This window comes from Anabrus simplex, chromosome 2, assembly GCF_040414725.1.
Source record: "Anabrus simplex isolate iqAnaSimp1 chromosome 2, ASM4041472v1, whole genome shotgun sequence".
NCBI classification, from domain to species: Eukaryota; Metazoa; Arthropoda; class Insecta; order Orthoptera; family Tettigoniidae; genus Anabrus; species Anabrus simplex.
The window spans coordinates 377,795,471-377,810,235 of record NC_090266.1 but is presented as its reverse complement, the minus strand read 5'-3'; the positions used below and the strand labels follow the sequence as shown (position 1 = coordinate 377,810,235).

At 38.3% G+C, this 14,765-nt stretch overlaps 1 protein-coding gene across 1 annotated transcript in view; it reads right to left on the bottom strand.

The window, feature by feature from the left end:
• The window catches only part of Bruce (BIR repeat containing ubiquitin-conjugating enzyme), a 1,406,664-nt gene extending 1,396,490 nt beyond the window's left edge, over positions 1 to 10,174 (bottom strand). The window contains exons 1-2 of the mRNA XM_068225988.1: positions 9,887 to 10,174; positions 1,101 to 1,113 (exon numbers count right to left, since the gene is read on the bottom strand). Of these exons, the coding sequence (XP_068082089.1) occupies positions 1,101 to 1,113; positions 9,887 to 10,064 (191 nt within the window). The 5' untranslated portion in view covers positions 10,065 to 10,174. The remainder of the gene's footprint in view (positions 1 to 1,100; positions 1,114 to 9,886) is intronic.
• Between the last annotated feature and the right edge of the window lie 4,591 nt (positions 10,175 to 14,765).

Below are 14,765 nucleotides of genomic sequence, written 5' to 3'. Positions count from 1 at the left end.
CTCGGTGATATGTGTTCTCCCAGGATGGTAGTATAATAAGTGAGATAAAATAAAGGTGCAGTAAAGCTAATGCAGTGAGCTCAACTTTGCTTTATGGGAGTGAAAACTGGGTGGACTTAGGATATCTTATTCATAAGTCAGAAGTAATAGGCATGAAAGTAGCGAGAATGACTGCTGGTACAAACAAATGGGAACAATGGCAGGAGTGTACTTGAAATGAGGAGATAAAGGCTTAGAAATGAACTCATTGCATGGAGCTATACACATAAACTGTCTCCAGTGGTAGGGTCATGTGAGGCGAATGGAGGAGGATAGCTTACCTAGGAGAACAATGTACTCTGCTATGGAAGGTAAGAGAAGTAGAGGAGGACCAAGACGGTGATGGTTAGATTCAGTTTCTAACAATTAAAAGGTATAGAAATAAATGTGTCCAAAGAACTAGTTACAAAGAGAGGATTGTGGCGGAACTGTTAAATCACAGAGGCTTGAAGACTGAATGCTTAAAGCAGAGCCTCTACAACGTCCAAAATCTCACACGTACAAAACTAGGCACCGAGGTTCTGTGCACCATGCATCGGTCCTATTCAGCTAGGTTCAAACCAGCATTCTGTCTCGGGGCAACTGGGCTAAGCTCAGCTCGGATCGTGAGTCCTACAGAGCGAGTGAGGAAGGGCGAAACAGGCAGAAAGAGCGAGACAGGCATAGCGAAAGAGAGAGACAGCGCTATTGCTCAAACTCAAGGAGTGGGGGGTCTGCCCGCTATGCACCTTGAACCACACAATGCACCGGTGCATGCACTATGAGAGGCCCTGGCTTAAATGCATAATGGTCTATAATGCAGATGTAAGTATGTAAATACATTCCAATATGTTACGTTCAGTTCTAGGCAGAGATAATATAAAAATACATCGTACATTCATTCTATCTCAGCAACGAGCTGTGACGGGCCGATGAACGCAAGCAGTTTCTTCACAGTGAGAAAGCTTTCATTCTAAGACGATCACCTACAGTTTTAATGGGCATAAAAACATCCTTTAAAACTAATAAAATCCAACTCAACTAAAGCTCTCTTCCTTTTTAGAACTTGCTTTACGTCAAACGACCCAGGCATGGCTTATGGCAATGATGGCATAGCAAAGGACTAGGAGTGGGAAGGAAGGGGCCGTGTCCATATGTAATGTACTGCCTCAGCATTTGCCAGGTGTGAATATTATAAACTGTAAATTTCATTTTTGTTCCGTACTAAAGTGCAATTATAAGGAATAAACTGACAAGAGGTTCCAACTGGTCACGCAAGTGCACTTTGGACGATCCATCCCAGCGCATCCCCACCAAATAGAGCTCCTGCTACAAGGACAGTTCAGTGTATAAGTTCACACTCAGCTGTGTAGTAACTGTGGTTAGTGGTAGTGTACATTAGGCCTATCTGTGATAGTATGGAAGGCGTTAAAAGTAGCCTGCATCGTAAGGTGCAGCAATCTCGATCATAATAGACTTTATGGAAAGGGAGGCAATGGTTGAAAAGGTTGTAGTAGATTATAGAAAGTGCAGGAAAGAGTAGCAGCAGCTGTTGGTGTGTCAGATAGTTCTGTGGCATGGATTAAGAGCAAAAAATGAAATTAGGAAAACCTATGGATAGCCTGTTTGAAACACCAAACCAAAAAAATAATGCGCAAAGAACGTTACTGGACTGGACGACTTTGACGAAGGTGCCGTACGTCGTATTGTTAACAATTTTTATTTAGTTGAAAAATGTCTACCTACAGTTTCAAAAATTCGCGCAAAGTTAGAGAAAGACTGAAAGTTCAAAGGATACAATACTAGTGTCAAGCAAAACCTTCGATCACTAGGATATCGTCGCCGATGGCCTCTAGCCTTGTTCTACACACTTCTAAATGTAGGAGGGATTAATAGCTTCATCATTCTGCAAGCAAAGTGTGACATGAGTAGAAATACATTTCTGAAAACCCATTCAAATGAACTGTGCAACGAATATTTACAGTATCGCCTCAATCTAGACTGTATCCCCTGAGGAATGAGGCAGAAACCTCATGACTTACTTCGACTGCAGCTGGTTCAGAAGCGACCTGAAGAAACGTCCCATTACCCTGGAAGATGTAACTTTTGTAACAGGACTAAGAACCAAAAAACGAAGACTACTTACGCAACATGTTCCCACTTTATCTGCCGGGAACATACTGTCTTCACTTGTAAAGTTTGGAGTTTGGCAAGAGAAGAAAATGATGACTTATAATTAGTATGAACCAAGAAGCTGTCATTGCTATGAAACAGACTTGAAGTGATCATAAAATGTATAAATAGAGAATATTTGTTACAATATACTGGATATTTTCATTTTGTAGCTGAAAATCTGAATGGACCACGACGTATCTTTCCAAGCTTCACTGTACATATCTACTTTTAGTATCTAGTTTTCTGAGTTTTATGTAATTACACCATCTATATTAATGCTATCTTTAGTGAAAAAGAATATATATGACTTTAGCTACAAATGTGATAAAATTTGTGATGTTAGTGTTTCACTCGTGATTAATTATATGTAAGAGAATATAAATAAATTACTATGTACCTTACTTCCAAGAAAATAAGTGTAGAAACAACAAAATAAAACATTAATACGATTAAAAGAAATGCTACCATAAAAATACTGTGAAACGTAAAATACGTAACAATACCCCACGCGCTTTTTGAAGGGTTAATTCATTGTTTTAAAAAAATTTCTTGGTGTAAGATTTTATTTTCTTTGGACCTTTCAACTGGAAGGAATTCTGTTTTAAAAACTCTTTTTTATGTGTTATATCAAAATTATCACTTATCTGTGAATTGTAATATTTTCAGTTTTTGTCAAAATTTGTGGAACTGCATGTACCTACACGTGCAGTTGTGGAAGCGAGTTTCTTGTTGCGTAAACAAAGACTTTTCTCGAACAATTGTCAGCAAGAATGAAGAGACTTTTGACTGGAGAAAATAAGAGTTAAAATGTAATTGGTGAATGCAAAAGTTGAGGGTAAATTCTAAATTGTCACTGGTGGTTGCACCATTTCCTGTTTCTGACACTGCTCCTTCGGTGGAAGAGATCTTGGTCTTTGATCATCCGACCATCTCAGTGAGCGGACGTGCTCCTCCTTCAGTCCCATCATGGGATACCTCGTCTCAGGATAAGCACAGTTTCTACGTTTCTTTCGGTTTTTAACTTCACTTAAATGTAATAATTTCTTTTTCTTACACAAGAGTTTATCCTCGAGATTCAAGTTTACTGCTAAAATTTGTCAAAATGACTTAGCTTTTCAGCTAAGATCTTCTACCTTTTGTTTCGGAGGCAATCCTTTTTTTAACCTTGTAATTAAGAATGTAATTATCTTATCCCGCAGGTCTGCCTCGCCGTATTTCTGTGTCGCCTTCCATAAGTAATCTATGCTCATTACCTGAAATGTTTTAAGTAGTGATGCAAGTTTTCTGTACCTCTGCGTTTGGTCTTATTTCTACTTTGTGTGGATTGGGATTAGCCCTCATTCTAATCATCATGTATCGTTGGATAATTTTCTTTCACTTCAAATTGAGTGATTAGGTTTCTTTTACATTATGCGCGTGTCCACAGGCATGCCTAACAATTATTTAATTTGCGTTTTATAAAGATCTTTCTATTTTGAGTTCTTAATTTGTTCCTTTCTATTATGAGTTTTGATTTGTTTCCTTTTTCTTAAAATAAATGTGTGTAATCAGAGGGCAAGTATCCTCTTTCTTTCCTCACAAAAGACTACGTTCCATTACCTCTCGAGGGTTCCATGCCACTTTCCACATCCAATCTGTAGTTGTCATGTTTCCTAACCTGGTGCTTACATTTTGTGGTGCAACACTTTTTTTTTACTGTGTTTGAAATTTTATAAATTTATTATTTTATTTGTGTAATCAAGCCACAGGCAGTTACATTGAATTTTAAAGCAATAAATTAACAAAGTTTCAATCAATTCTTACTGCTGTCTTAATACTGTCACAGATACAAGGGCTTTATGACAACCTTCCCAACCGAATCAGTGCAAGTATCCAGGCCAGAAGGGATGCAATGTCATACTGATAAGTGGACTCGTACTGCCAAGTTCTTTGTAAATCTGACTCGATTTCGTGATCACTGAAACAACATTACATACCATCTCAAAGCATGAAGTTTCATTTCGTTTCCTCCTCCCCTTATGGTTGCTTCACTTTTTGTAAGGCAGTGTATTTTAATCTTGTTTAGTTTGACATAATGAGAATCGGGCAAAATTGAAGCAAATTTCATTTTTCGGGATCAACCAAACCTAATAGTAGGCCCTAGCACATTGTTGAAGTGTACTCAGTGCAGCCCCCTGGTGAGTCCAGTGTATGTTTGCCTGCTAAGCAGCACCTAGTTGAATGGGTTCGAGGTGCTCCTGGTTCATCAGTTCTGGTCAAATGTGCCATGTTTACTACTAACAACAAGCAGAACTGATTCTCATAATTTTTTATTTTGCCAATTGTTTTCCCATGCAGAAACATTCTTGATATATTGAGTGGTACATTTCAGTTTTAACGTACAAATGTAATCCTATGATTTACTCTTGTCGTCAATAAACAGGTAAGTATTGGCGTTAGGGGTTGAAGGCAGTCGCCAAGTGGTTACGTATGTTAGGTTAGTACTTCTCATGCGCATGTGTAGATCGACAATGGCAGAGTGGTTACCTGCAGCAGTTACCACGTGGCCGTGATAGTTGTGCCATTACTGTCAATTCAAGTTATCATATTTATTTAATTAATGGCTCGTATATGCACATTGTGCGGTATTATGTAGTTAACTAATTACGGAATGATTTGTACATTCAAGGTGGTTTTATGTGCTTTTTAGGTTTTTAATTGCATATCACAGTGAGATGAACCTAACCTTGAGTGCTTTCAACTTAATGCTGGCTGAAGCCGGCAGTACGTGCAATGGGTACCTAAATAATCTTCTGTGAGTACCATTTGAACACACTACTTCCTATTCTTGCTACTTTGTGAATTTGCAATGTAATGCAGCCTCTGTTTTCTGTGTGGGTAATAACACTTTTTCGGATGGGTCCCTGGCAAAAATAAAGGAAGGATTTCACCTCATCTCTGCATCACGTATTGTTTCATATCGTTTGTACATCCATTCCTGATTCCTAAACGTGCACCCGCGTTCGTAAATTGGGAACCGTAAATTGCTCCATACTGATCGGGCGCTCAAGCAGTATCGAAGCGATCTCTGATGTTTTCTTCCTTTGTTATTAAATTCCAGTATTTTAATGGTTCATTGTGATGTATATGATGACTTTATATCATCAGTAATGCATTATGTGATGTGAAGTGCTCATTTTCTGCCGTAACCAATGGGATGCTTAATTTGTGTTTGTACAGTTAAATGTCAGATTTGGCTCGTGATGTCATAATTTCATCAGGGCTGACCTTCCACAGGTTGAAGGGATGAACTATGATGTCATAAACATGGCTACCCAGGCAAGAGAGTCGTAGCGTTTGGCACATATTGGCATTTAACCCTCTAAGTGGCAAACGCCTGATATCAGGCGTTTTATGCTTTTGCCCAGTGGCAACGCCTGATATCAGGCGTTTTGACAGGATCTTTATTTTATTTCGATAATCGAATTATTATTTATCGAAATATGCTAATTATGAGTCAAACGAAGGAGAAATGTTCGGTCATTATCATGAAATAGTTTGTATAATAGCATGTTGCACTAATCGAATGTAAAATGTTGCCAAAGTATCATCATAATCCTGCTGTCTTGTGCTAGCTGCTACATACTCAGCGGCCGGCCACACGTATGTCTCAGCTGAACCAGCTATATTTAGTCGCCAGTTCTCCTTCCGATATCAACTTGAAGTGTTGATATGTATTAATGTCAGCAATACTGAATCATTTCCTCGTTTTTCTGGAGGACTGAATTGCTAGCTAGCGAGATAAATTTCGTATCAGTCATTAGAGAGAAATCTTGTTGACGCTGTCAGGAGTAATGTTCCGCTCTGTGTTTGTGCCTCTAAATATCGTCGTAATTGATCTATATAGAGTTGTCTTTGTTGGAGAGGACCCACCTATTAGACAATGGGTACCGTTATTTCATTCACAGATAACTGGTATACAAAAATCCCCTTGGCTAACAAACTACTTGAAAGGGATATGTACCTCACAGGAACAGTGAATAAATCTTCAAAGGGATTGTCTCAGATTGTTTTAGGCAAACCGTTTACTTTAGGCAAGGCGAGATTCTACTGGTTGCTTATAGAGAGGAAAACACGAAAACCAGTTAATTGTCTCACAATTGAACGTCACGCTGAGGACAATATTGTAAGGAGCCGAAAGGGAAATGAAGGGCGGATCCGTTCAAGAGTTGAAACACTACTACAATTTCTTCATGGGAGTGTAGATGGTAGAGATAAGTGCATTTACTATGCCACTTGTTCCAGACTGACCAGAAGGTACTGGAAGCAAATGTTTTCAAATATCCTAGATATGGCACTATGTGATACATACCTCCTGTACATAACGAATACTGATAAGCACTTAGCAAGACGAGACTTCATGGTCAGTATAGTTAGGGAATTGCTAAATGAGCATTTGCCAATTCCAGTTGTGAGGACAACAGGTAATGCAGGAGGCCCCTCTCATGCTCACAAAAAACTGCCACAGAATAAAAATCGCCTATGTGGTGTGTGCTTGCAAGAGAAGAAGAAGTAGTCTACATTCTGGTGTAACGATGGTATTCACCAGGGGTGTTACCATCAACTAGTGCACATCTGGAGGACTGACCTTCGTGGAGTAAAAAAAAACACCCAAATGAATCTGAGTGAAATGTACAAATGGTAGTGTTCAATTGTTGTATACATTGTTGTATATTTTTTCCATCTAAGAACATTATTATGAACTATATTCCGGTACGTAACTATTTACTATGAACTGGTGCACCTTTTGTGTATGTCATTTTCTTTAATTTACCTAAATATACACATAGGCCCTATTATATATAGCAAAACTTTTGCAAAAATAAATAATATAAACAAAATTCAATATATTTTTGGTCTTACATTCTTTGAATGATAAATGACTGCTTTAATATATTCATCTTCTTATTCCTTGTACTTTGGACGATAAAAGGGTGTGCTGTTTTAGTATGTATAACACGTCAACAATTTTTGACACAATTTACACTAAGAGTCTGAAACACCAGTAAGATATTGCTGCCACTACAGTGTAAATGACCACCATTTCGAGGGTTAATAATTACTTACAAATTGCAAAATATCATAATTTTTGCATGTAAGTTCCTTTTTTGGACATGGTAGAATTCGCCCTTTAGGTTAAACCATTTCTGAAACCCGAATTGGAGTTAGCGGGCTTGTGTACCGGACCCACAGCATTTATGTATTTTACTCATATTAAGAGGAACAGTGGGTGTCAACACAAAGCCATTGACAATTTGTATTCTCCATTTCAAATGTTGTGTATTCTTGCATATATTTGAATCTCTATATGTTATGCTGTCAATTATAGCTGAGAATGTTCTCAAAGGAGGATGAAACAGGTAGGCTAACACATTAATTAATATGACTGTGAATTCCCTTTAACTTTAGTGGATATCAACTCTATTGAAAAGGTGGATTAAAACATCTCTTAAAAAGTGTATTCTCAAGTTACTTGTTAATATGGATCTAATCATGAAGTTCTTTACATGTAATGACAAGACCTCTGTTCTGGAAAGACCACATTTCCACAGAAAGCAAAGGGGACGCCCCAGGCTATCACCATTCGTTTATGAGCTTATATCTTTGTGTGCTTGGCACTAATGTGTATCTCTGAATCTACATTAAATTACGGGAGAAAATGCCAATTGAAAAATTCAGCCAACAGCAATGTTCGTTCATACCGCATACTTTCCAAAACATTAGTTTCATTACATTTTACTATGAAAGTAAAGTAGTGGGGCCGATGACCTTCGATGTTAGGCCCCTTAAAACAACAAGTATCATCATCATCAAAGTAAAGTAGTATAACTATTTAGAGTAGGATGGTGGGTACCCAGCAGTAGCAATGATAAGTGCATTTGCAAGAGTGTGATTGCCAACTGGATCATTTGGTCAATTGGTAAAAATATAGTAACCGGTGCTCAAGGATTATTACATAGAATGTTACTAATGCTTCCAAGCTTACCTAAAAATGATCATGGAAGAGAGATGTGTTCAATGCGCTAGTCAGGGACCATCCCGCCCGCCCCTAAAAGTATATGTACTTTTATAACCAAAAATAATGTTTTAGACGCCATACTCCATTGCTTATAACGGTGATTGGTTCATGTAAGGAAAAGGACGACGTCACTGACATCTAGGATGAGGCCGAGAATTTGTTACTAACCATTGCCACGCTCCCTTCGAGAGGCTCTTTTCAATCGCCACAGCGCATAAAGTCCGCACGGCAAGGAAAAAGTTAGTTTAGTAGTTGTAACCTATCTTTGCACATCCAGACCAACCTATGTCATGAGAACAGTGGCCCCCACACTCCCTTCGAGAGGCTCTTTTCTATCACCGCGGTGCATACTGTCCGCATGGCAAGAAAAAAGTTAGTTTAGTAGTTGTAACCTATCTTTGCACATCCAGACCAACCTATGTCATGAGAACAGGGGCCCCTTTGGGGCCACACTCCCTTCGCGACACTCTTTTCTATCACCGTGACGCATACTGTCCGCACGGCAAGAAAAAAAGTATAACCATATCAAATCAACAACCAACAATTGGCAGCATTGCCGTTCCTCTCGGCGCTCCCCCTCAGCGCTACTAGTGCAACAGTGAACTGGCATGCACCACCTAGCGGTGGCTCGTGTTAATAAAATCTTGAGTAGGCCCTACCGCTTACTATAGTTTTGCCCCGGATGTTTGAAAACGTAAATATTTTTCTTCTGTAGGCATGGAAATGAAGAATGTTTACAGAGAAAGTTAAGATCTTGCTTTGCTTATGGGTGTAACTGAATAATTTCATGAAACCACAGAAAGACCGCTAAATAATTTGTACAGATCATGTTTGAAAAGTTCCAGTCGAGTCCTCAAAGCTGTACACTTGTAATAAGTTTGGGCCAGATGGTAGACTAGGTTTAAATGGTGATCTTACAAAATGTATTTACCACATCCAGACAGAGAAATTCTGCATGCGAAACCTGTGCAAAATGTACCAAACTTCCTATTCAACCTCTCACCACACAAGATCTGGGTATCTAAGCAGTAGACAGCAATGAATCGAGTCTAAAACTACGGAGAATCCAACGCCTCCTCATCCTACCATCAGTGACTCAAGCAGAGTATCATTATAAGTTGACTTCCCAAATGTGCTGTGTACCATAGCTTGGCAAGGATAACGGAAGTAAGTGACATCACTATAGGCCTAGGCCTACTCACGGCAATTACAAACAGGTCCCATGTGAGAACCGACAAAAACATCACAGTAATATGTTCGGCCGCAGACTGGAAGAATAGGGTGATATTTTAATTTGCATAATCATTATCAGCTATTGGAAAGCTGTGTCATATAATGAAATAACTCAATGCTTTCCGAGTTTATTCCTATCCTGTTAAAAAACATTCGCATTTCAGACCTTCTTACAAGCACTCTTGAACATTTTATTTATATATTTGCTAAGAGTAATTTGAATTGACATCTTACGAAAAGTAAATCGACAGTAAACTGACACAAAATAATGCCCATTACACCCACAGAATTATCCTTGTTAGTCCAACCAAGACTACGTTTAACCTAAGAATTCAGAAAGTGTCAATGTCAAACGGCCCTTCAGAAATAAGCGTAACAGAACAAAAACAGAAAGTAACGTACCGAAGGCATGGCTTTTATGCAGAACAGATCCTGTGTTAACATCGACAACTAATACTTCAAATGACTTCATAAAAACAATCACGACATTCAGAATAGGATGGTGAACTATTCTATCCGATTCACATCGTAAATTTACGCATCCATCTTCGACAAGTTTCCACGGTTCCTCTTCAGCCATTCCGACTTCTTAGAGTTCTTGGTGCCGCAAGAATCATTATTAACGCTAATGAATGTCAAATCATTAATTTTCAGGTACAATTTAATACTTTCTTTCACAACACAACAACATTCAGCACCACAGCATCTTTTGCATTAGGCACAAAACTTTAATAACCATGGAGTTTAGATATAGATACTGCTTGATAATTCCAAAGAGATTACAAACGCATCACCAGGGAATAAATAATTCTCCTATGGAGGAGAAATTATTATTATTAATGATTAAATGTGGCAAATGTCCATTGTTAATGATACAGAAATACAGTGATATGGATATGCGGTTATTCCTCTATATTCAACTTTGTTAGAGTGTGTCCATTCATTTTACATCCTAACACAATCATGGTAGGTTATGTTTCCCCAAGACCGATTCGGTCTTCTTTCCTATGTCAGACCACAACCTTGCACATCAGCGTTGCGACCAAGCATGAATGAAATTACCCTAACATTATTAAAATATAACCCTAAATTACCCTACATTTAAAAAGTGCATGATTAATTAAAACAAGATACACATCTAGTTATTCTAACTGCTATTAAAATAGCAAGTGGCCAACGAGCTAGGAAGAAGCTTATAGAGCGAGGGCTACTATACCGCTCTGGGTGGTGCCAAGACGAAATAGCGACTAAATAGTTTAAGCGCCATCCATACAATTTCTTCCGTTTACAGTAGATTAGATCGAATAAATTATGCTATCTACGGGTGCGGCATGTAATTGTATAAATTGTAAAGAAAACACAAATGATATATCATATTTTTTAATATTAAAATACCGGTACACGTACACAGTTTGGGGCTATTGGCAAAATTACGTTGCCTGTGTAGCACAATCCAGCACGTAGGCCTACTGTATTTTCTTGTAGTACCGGTAACTGACCAAACAACCAAACACAATAAACGGCATCCTGCCTCACTGAGTGGCTCAGACGGCAGAGCGCTGGCTTTCTGAACCCAAGCTGCAAAAGTCATCTCCGTACATGTCATGAAGGCCCTTGGAGGGGTGGACGGTAAAGGCTTCCACTATCCGTAACCTCGGCACTTGATGGTGTACAGTGGTTAGCTCTACGCCCGGCCTCCTTTGCCCCCAGGAATTAACCTGGTACTCGTTTTTGGTGTAGGCTGAGTGAACCTCAGGGCCATGTGCACCTCCGGAAGTGGAAATCATCTATATATATATATATAATAAGAGTTTTGTCTATACATTGCTCAGAATTTGAAAAGAATGGTATTTCTGTATTGGTCATGTCCACAGCAACCAGGAAATGCATTTTTTTCTTTTCCGTAATGTCTGTCTGTCTGTCTGTCTGTCTGTCTGTCTGTATGTATGTATGTACACGCATCACTAGAAATTGGCCAAAGAGAATTTAATGAAAATCGGTATGCAAAGTCGGGGAATAAGTCGCTACAATCTAGGCCATAAATTATTTTATTCACGCTGAGTGAAATGGTAGTTTAGGGGAAGGTCTAAAATTTAATTTTCAAATATTTATGTTTTTAATAGTCCTATCTTCATAAAAATTGGTATTCAGAGTCGAGGAATATGTCGCTACAATCTAGCCTATAAATAACTTTATTCACGCCGAGAAAATGGTAGTTTAGGGGAAGGCATAAAATTTTATTTTTAAATATTTACGTTATTAGTGGTCATATTTCATTGAAAATTGGTATGCAAAGTCGGAGAATGAGCCACTACAATTTAAGCTATAAGTAATTTTATTTACGCTGAGTAAAATGGTAGTTTAGGGGAAGGCCTAAATGATAATCTCTAATATTTATATTATTAGTTGTTGTATCGATAAATACTACATAACCAAAGTTATAGAGAATTAAATTTACGACCATTTATGTCATACATTTTTACCGTACCGGCTATGATAACACAGATATTCATGAATTTGTATTTTCGTTGCTAAGTCCATATCAACGCCGAGCCACGAGAAAATGGGTTAACAGAATTTAATGAAAATCGGTACCGGTATATAGAGTCGGGGAATAAGAAAATACAGTGTAAGCTATAAACAATTTTATTCACCCTGGATGAAATTGTAGTTTAGGGGAAGGTGCTTAAAATGTAATTTTTAAATACCAGTGTTATTGGTCCTATCGAAAAGTACTCTATAAAAAAGTTATAGAGAATACAATTACCGATCATTTATCTTTTATTCAGTTTTACCGTACAGACTATGATAAGAGTGGTATTTAAGAGTCGGAAGAAAACGAAATATGAAGGCCTATAATATCGAAAGTGCGTAACATTGATCAACAATAACATTACATTGACCATTATTTATTGTGATGTTCTTTGTCTCTTATGCTGCCTCTCAACTCCGATAGATGGGATTACTGCTGCGTACCGAGTACAAGGTCTGTCTAGGGAGGTCAAGTCACGAATGCTTCTTATGGAGCCGCCATATTGGGTCTTTAAGCGAGCGTAACCAAAGGCAAGTGTATTTGAATTTAGAGGATTTCGGTGCCGTACATTGGAATAAAACAGAACATCAACTAATTTTCGTAAAGAATTTAATTTGGTATGTACTGTTCATGTATATATAACATTCACAGCTATTTGAATAGGAAGATAATTAGCAGAGCCTGAAATTCTTTTCTCTTTTTTTGAAACAAGAATCAACAGGAAAGCTCATGTCCTACTCTTTTACTTCCTTGCAACGTGGTCTTGCAGTGTTTCCTATTAATATCAGCTGACAAATACGTAATCTTATTGAGAGAAACATAGAAATCTGTACAGTACCTGTGTCATATTATGATTACCGGTACAAGAAATACTGAACTTGAAGTACTATATTTAAAGTACTAAAAGACAGTTGTAATAAATTACCTTCAGCGTTTTCTTTATTAAGAAAGTAATTACCGATACTGCGTTTCTAAGGGGTTACCCCAGTGTGTTGACGAACACCGAATGCCTCTTGAGTTGAGTGCATTAAATTATGTATGGTAACTGTTGTTATCCATTCATGTGGTATTTCTTTGGGTTCTAAGGCAAAAATACTCTGCACATGTGCAACAAGGGTGATGTTCTTAGCTATTCTTAACTAGTTTATTGCAGCTATATAGTACCAAGTGGTGGTGGTGACGGTTGTTTTAAGAGAAAGTATAACTGGGCAACCATCGTCTATAAACACTAATCAGAAGAAAACAAATGGAAGGGGTCCAACACTTCGAAAAATGAAGGTATCGGCAAAAGAAAGATGAAGCCCACAAAGTACGTGGAAATGAAAAACTTCCTTGACCTCGCATGCGCTAATGCTGTCGCGGTCGGAAAAGAACAAGTGTTGACCAGGCGAAGTCGGATGGGATAGAATAGGTGTGAGCCTAACACAAGTGAAAGCAATGTTAAGACTCAGCTAAGGGCCTCGTAGTCACAACCCAAATTGATTTCCCCCTGCGGGCGGGGGAAATAGAATAACACCCACGGTATCCCCTGCCCGTCATAAGAGGTGACTGAAAGGGGCGTCAGGAGCTCCTAACTAGGGAGCGTGGGTTGGCGACCACGGGGCTCTCAACTGAGTCCTAACGTTCATGCATATAATAATAATAATAATAATAATAATAATAATAATAATAATAATAATAATAATAATAATAATAATAATAATAATAATAGTGGTTAGAGAATTACAGCCATTGGTAGACGCGATTCCTTAAGAAATAGAAATTCAGTCACTATTGAGTTAACCTAGGTTAGGCTATTTTAGGGATTACATTAGGATATTGTGTTAGGGTACGGTACGTTAAATTACAGTAGTTGGTTAGTGCGAGGGTTGTGATCTTTAAGTATTTGTCCAGCCAGATAATGTACTCCATAGAGCATTTAAGGTCAATGAAATATAGCTGTAAATAGTAACTACAGTACCGTAAAAGACTGCTATTAACAATTATTGTTGTAATGATGACAAGCTGGACACAAATTGTTGGTTTGAAGAGAGAGGCCAGCGAAATTAACCAATTACGGTTAAAATTCCAGACCTTGCCAGGAATCGAACCCGGGACCGCTATGATCTAAAGGCAAGCACGCTAATCATTTAGTCATGGAGCCGGATGCATGAAAAGGAATTTTTTTCATAAACTACAATACTACTATTACACATTTCCTGTTACTTTCCTTGCTTGTTTTGATTATTATTTATTATTATTATGTTATTTGCTTTACGTCCCACTAACTACTTTTACGGTCTTCGGAGACGCCGAGGTGCCGGAATTTAGTCCCGCAGGAGTTCTTTTACGTGCCAGTAAATCTACCGACACGAGGCTGTCGTATCTGAGCACCTTCAAATACCACCGGACTGAGCCAGGATCGAACCTGCCGAGTTGGGGTTAGAAGGAAAGCGCCTTAACCGACTGAGCCACTCAGCCCGGCTGCTTGTTTTGAAAGACAGTTCCCTTTCTTTGGGAGGTTCCCTATAATATGTCAAAGACTTGGGTGGATTAGGGACATTGAAAATTTTTGGGATGGAATTCCACTTGAGTACTTTCCGTCCATCTGCCCTCTTTAGTTCAAATAGCGATTCTTCAAAATTATGCTAGAAGAAAATACATAATAAGACCTATAAATATAAAACATCGTTCATACAAACATATTACTGTATTATTCAGGAGTAATACGGGTGTATAAGTTCACAAAACCGCGCACAAGACGGAATT